The 4547-nt window shown below is 50.6% G+C and overlaps 1 protein-coding gene across 1 annotated transcript; it reads right to left on the bottom strand.

Annotated features, from left to right (window-relative positions):
• Positions 1–1850: 1850 nt before the first annotated feature.
• Oxt (oxytocin/neurophysin I prepropeptide) lies at positions 1851–2572 on the bottom strand. The gene is made up of 3 exons (XM_004634250.2): positions 2435–2572; positions 2028–2229; positions 1851–1941 (listed from the first exon to the last, which is right to left on the bottom strand). The coding sequence occupies exons 1-3, from the start codon at positions 2552–2554 to the stop codon at positions 1874–1876; spliced, it is 390 nt and encodes a 129-aa protein (XP_004634307.1). The 5' UTR covers positions 2555–2572; the 3' UTR covers positions 1851–1873.
• Between the last annotated feature and the right edge of the window lie 1975 nt (positions 2573–4547).

Below are 4547 nucleotides of genomic sequence, written 5' to 3'. Positions count from 1 at the left end.
GTGTTTTGCTAAGCTTGTTCTAAGTAGGTGCTTTAGACCACTGAGCCATCTCACCAGCCTGTACTAAATACATTTAAAAAAATTAAAAATAAAATAAAATTTTAAAGGGAGGGGCTGGAGCCTTGGCTTGGTACTTCCTGCATTCAGTCCCTAGTACTGCAAAACAACAGCACAACAACCAAACCAACAAAAGCTTCAATTCTCAGCCCTCCTCATACAAATCTAAAACAGAAAATGTTTAGTACTAGTTATTTATTTTGTGTTAGTGTGAGGAATGAGCCAGGGACTTATTTTATTTTTTAATGTAGTTAGTACAGGGTCTACAGGATCTCGCTACACAGATCGGACTTGTAGTGATCCTTCCTGTTTTTCAGCCTCCCAAGAGTACAGTTTAAAATTTTCAACAGGGTCTTGCTGAGTTGCTAAATTGCCCAGGCTGGACATGAGCTTGCCAGCGTCCTGCCTCAGCCTACAATTATAAGCATGTGTTCTGGGGCTGGAGAGATGGCTCAGTGGTCTAAAGCACCTACTTGGAACAAGATTGGCAAAGCACAGGAACCCCCCAGCACCACATGCCAGCCAGCCCCACCCCCAGGTGGGCTGAGCTGGCCACACACACACACACACACACAATAAATAAATGTAAATAAATTTAAAAAAAAAATAAGCATGTGTTCCTCTGCCCAGTTTATGATCCTTTTTAATTATAATTTTTGCCTCCATCCTGTTTGTGAACCCTGCACAGTGCTGGGGAACAGCTGGGTTCATTCCTACTGCTCTTCCCAGTTGTTTCAGCGCATGAGAAGCTACAGAAATGGCAGAATTTATTCATTCAGTTGTGTAGTGGGGCTGGAGCCCAGACCCTGGGGGGCAAGTGCTAGAGAGCCACATGACAAGCCCGGTGTTTTTGGCATCTTTTTTTGGTGGAACCAGGGATTGAACCTTCAAGCTTGCCAGGTAAGTGCTTATTCCATTGAGCTATCTCCTCAGCCCCCCCCCTTTTTTTTTTTTAGCATCTTGCTGTAGTAGTGTAGTTTAGGCTGGCCTGGAATTCACTATGGAGCCCAGGCTGGCCTTGAACTCACAGCGATCTTTTTGCCTCAGCCTCCTTAGTGTGCACCACCCTGGCTTGACAGGGGTGTTTTATTTTTAAGGATGGGCACTCTGGTTCTGTTCTGTTTGAAATGGGATGCAGGAAGAGATTTTCTAAAGTCGCTGCCCAGGACAAGGGCTGTGGCTGAAGATCCTTTGGGGAGAAGGATCAGCTGTTACCTGACCCCCAGCACCAGGCTGAGCCCTTTCTACTTTGTCATAGTCTTTTGGCTAAGGGGTCACTGGTTTCCCTGTCCTCTTGGCGGTGCCAGCTCTGGCAGGGTCTGTCATGACCAGGCCACAGTGGGGGACCCTGGCGAGCTCAGGACCCTCACCAGCGGACCTCCTGGGAACCCCTTAGGGCAGACAGTCAAGCTCTTTGAAACACCATAGACTTTTGCTGTGTCCCCTTCCGTGTCTCCAGGCCAGCCACCCTTCCGGTCCCCTGGGATCTCTTTGCTGAGTGTGCTTTGGGTCCCGCTACGAAGGTGAGGTTGTGGCTGTGCACACTTCCACCTCTGCAAGGCTGCCAGATACCACCGCATGTCCCCTCTGACCCCGTGTCCCCTCGGGCCTCTGGGCGGGATGCTGCGGCTCTAAATTGCCAGCAGCCCGCGCTGGGTCCAGGCCCAGCCAGATCTTTTTCCTGCGTCTAACACACACGCCAGCCAGGCTGGAGAAGAAACTGCTTTATTTCGCGTTCTTGACGCAGGGAAGGGGGTTGCTGGGGTGGGAGTGCGGGGGTAAAGCCTGTGCGCTGGGGCGTCCGGGCCATCAGGGCTCAGCGCTCCGAGAAGGCGGCCTCGTCGTCGGCGTCCGCGTCGCAGGCGGGGTCGGTGCGGCAGCCGTCTGCGGGGAGAGCGGGTCAGGACACCAGCGACACCCTGTGGCCCCCTTCCGCCACGACGCCCCACGCGCGCGCCCTCCGCGCTCACCCGAACTGCAGCAGACCCCGTCGGCCGCGCAGCGCCCCCCGCCGGCACAGGGCTTCCGGCCCGACTGGCAGGGCGACGGCAGGAAGTTCTCCTCGCGGCAGCGCAGCGCCTCGGCGGTGCCCACGAAGCAGCCCAGGGCGTCGGCGCAGCAGATGCTGGGTCCGAAGCAGCGGCCTTGGCCCCCGGGGCCGCAGGGGAGGCACTGCGGGGACGCGGACGGGGATGGGGACACGGGCGTGAGGGGCTGGGGCGGGCACCCAGGCAGCGGGGTAGGGGGTGCGAGGCACTGGCTTGGCCACAGCAGAGCACAGGGGCGGGTGGCATCTGGTCTGTACCCTGGTCCCGGGCTGGGCACCCTGTGACGTGAGTGGGGTCCCTCTCAGCACCCCATCCGGGCGCTCGCTCACCTTGCGCACATCGAGGTCCAGCGTGGCCCGCTTGCCTCCCAGGGGACAGTTCTGGATGTAGCAGGCCGAGGTCAGCGATAGGAGGCCGAGCAGGCAGCAAGTGAGGCTGGGCCCGGTCATGGTGCAAGCGCCTGGGTCCAATCTGGCTGGCTGCCTCCCTGGCCTGGCCTTTTATGCAGGGGCCCTGCGGTGGCAGGGGCGCTGTCTAAGAGGGTGGCTGCATGAATGGTCACAGCAGGTCGCTGCAGGTCACGCCCTGGGCTCACAGCGGCGGACCCACTCATTTGCAGGGCCCACACCAGGGTCAAGGTCACCACGTTGACTAATAGACTGGTGTGGGGAAGGGAGCGGGCCTCTAGGCTGGGGCATGCAACCTATCGTAGGGCTACTTTTCCAGGGTTTTAATACCTCAGGGAGGATGACAGGGTGGGAAGGGTGGACAGCCAGGTTCGAAAGTCCCCTCTCTGCAGGTAGTGGCTCTGGCTGGACTCCCCGCAACCTGCCCTGAGGTCCTTTGGCTCACAACACATACAAATCCTTGTCCCCTTTATTAGAAGTTGTCTTTCCTAAGCCTAAATTTCTTGAAAAAACTTACCCACACACAGCTACTTCCCACCCCAGAAACTTTGATGGGAAAATACCACATCTTTCTCCAACCTCTGATTAAAACTCAGCCTTTTTATCAACCAGGAGGCAGTACCTGTGGTTCAGCAACAGATTGAACTGGGGGACAGCCACCTGTCCTGTGTGGGGTTAGCAAACTCCTCTAAAGATTGTTTAGAGCCTCAGCACTTTGAAATTATGGGCCACCAATTAACAATCTAATGGTTTATTAAAGAAGCATGTTTAGGGGCCAGGGAGATGGCTCAGTAGAATAAGCACTTGCCTGGCAAGCACAAGGGCCTGAGTTCAATCCCCGGTTCTGAAAAAAAAAAAAGCATATTTAAACACTACCTAAATATACTGTAATGTTTGGACACTTGAATAAATATGGTATTAGTTTCTTTTATGATTCAGTGTCTATTGGGGTGGGGTGGTGCTGAGAATTGAACATGTCCTTTGTTTTATGCATTTTAAAAACTTCTGTTGGGAAGCTGGCTCAGTAGGATAAGCCCTTGCCTGGCAAGCTTAAGGGCCTGAGTTCAATCCCTGGTTCAGGAAAAAAAGAAAAAAAATTGCATTTTATGAATGACCATTTTGTATCTGTGTATTTAAAATGGTTAGGATAGATATACAACTACATTCTCTTAATTCAATGAATAGAGGGATTTGTTCTAATAGTGTTTGTAAATAGGATAACATGTTTGCATCTTGTACAACAAATAACCACTAGGAAGATAGTATTCAATGTGTTAATTATTGAAACTGTTCTAATAATTTAATTTGAAACTGTCTCATTGCTATTTGTTTCTCAATAAAATTACAGGAAAAAAAAGAGGGTGGTAGAAAGCACAGCTAGAGCAGGGAACAAGGTCTGGAGCTCAGCAATTGCAGAGATGACTTTTGAGGTCTGCACAGTCCTACAGATAACCCACTATGACTACTGGACTATATTGGATTATTTTGCTGAATTCACGCACCTACAATATTTAAATGGCAATGGAGTACCCATCTCTGACAAAACTAAATGAAAAAGGGGGATATAAATGAAGGACCATTTTGTATCTGTATACACAAAATAGGATAGATATACAGCTACTTTCTCTTAATTCAATGAGCAGTAAGATTTGTACTAATAGTGTTTGGACAGGATATCTTGTACTATGAATAACTACTACAAAGACAACAATATGCAATGTATTAATCATTGTAACTGTCCTACTATCCTGTTTTGAAACTGTCTCATTACTATTTGTTTCTCAATAAAATTGATAATAATTTAAAAAAACTTTTGACAGAGCCTAGTGTAGCGACCCAAGCCTATAATCTCAGCTGCTCAGGAGTTGGGAGGTGGAGGCAGGAGGGTTGAAAGTTAGAGGCCAGTGTAAGAAACTCAGTGAGATCTTGTCTCAAAATTCAATAAAGGGGGCCTGGCCCTAGCTCAGGCCTTTAAGTGGCTGCTTCCACAAAGCTGTCAGCCTCAGGTTGCTGGAGTTCGAACCTCACACCTCTC

The sequence above is a fragment of the Octodon degus genome, unplaced genomic scaffold, assembly GCF_000260255.1.
Source record: "Octodon degus isolate 3935 unplaced genomic scaffold, OctDeg1.0 scaffold00060, whole genome shotgun sequence".
In the NCBI taxonomy this organism is placed as follows: domain Eukaryota; kingdom Metazoa; phylum Chordata; class Mammalia; order Rodentia; family Octodontidae; genus Octodon; species Octodon degus.
This window is presented reverse-complemented; position numbering and strand designations above follow the sequence as displayed.

What these genes read in the sequence shown, in the direction of transcription:
- Oxt (XM_004634250.2), bottom strand. Translation starts at nt 2,554, where the DNA reads ATGACCGGGCCCAGCCTCACTTGCTGCCTGCTCGGCCTCCTATCGCTG. An exon ending in TGGACCTCGATGTGCGCAAG is followed by an intron (nt 2,230 to 2,434) that starts GTGAGCGAGCGC and finishes GCGTCCCCGCAG; the next exon opens with TGCCTCCCCTGCGGCCCCGG. An exon ending in CGGGGTCTGCTGCAGTTCGG is followed by an intron (nt 1,942 to 2,027) that starts GTGAGCGCGGAG and finishes CTCTCCCCGCAG; the next exon opens with ACGGCTGCCGCACCGACCCC.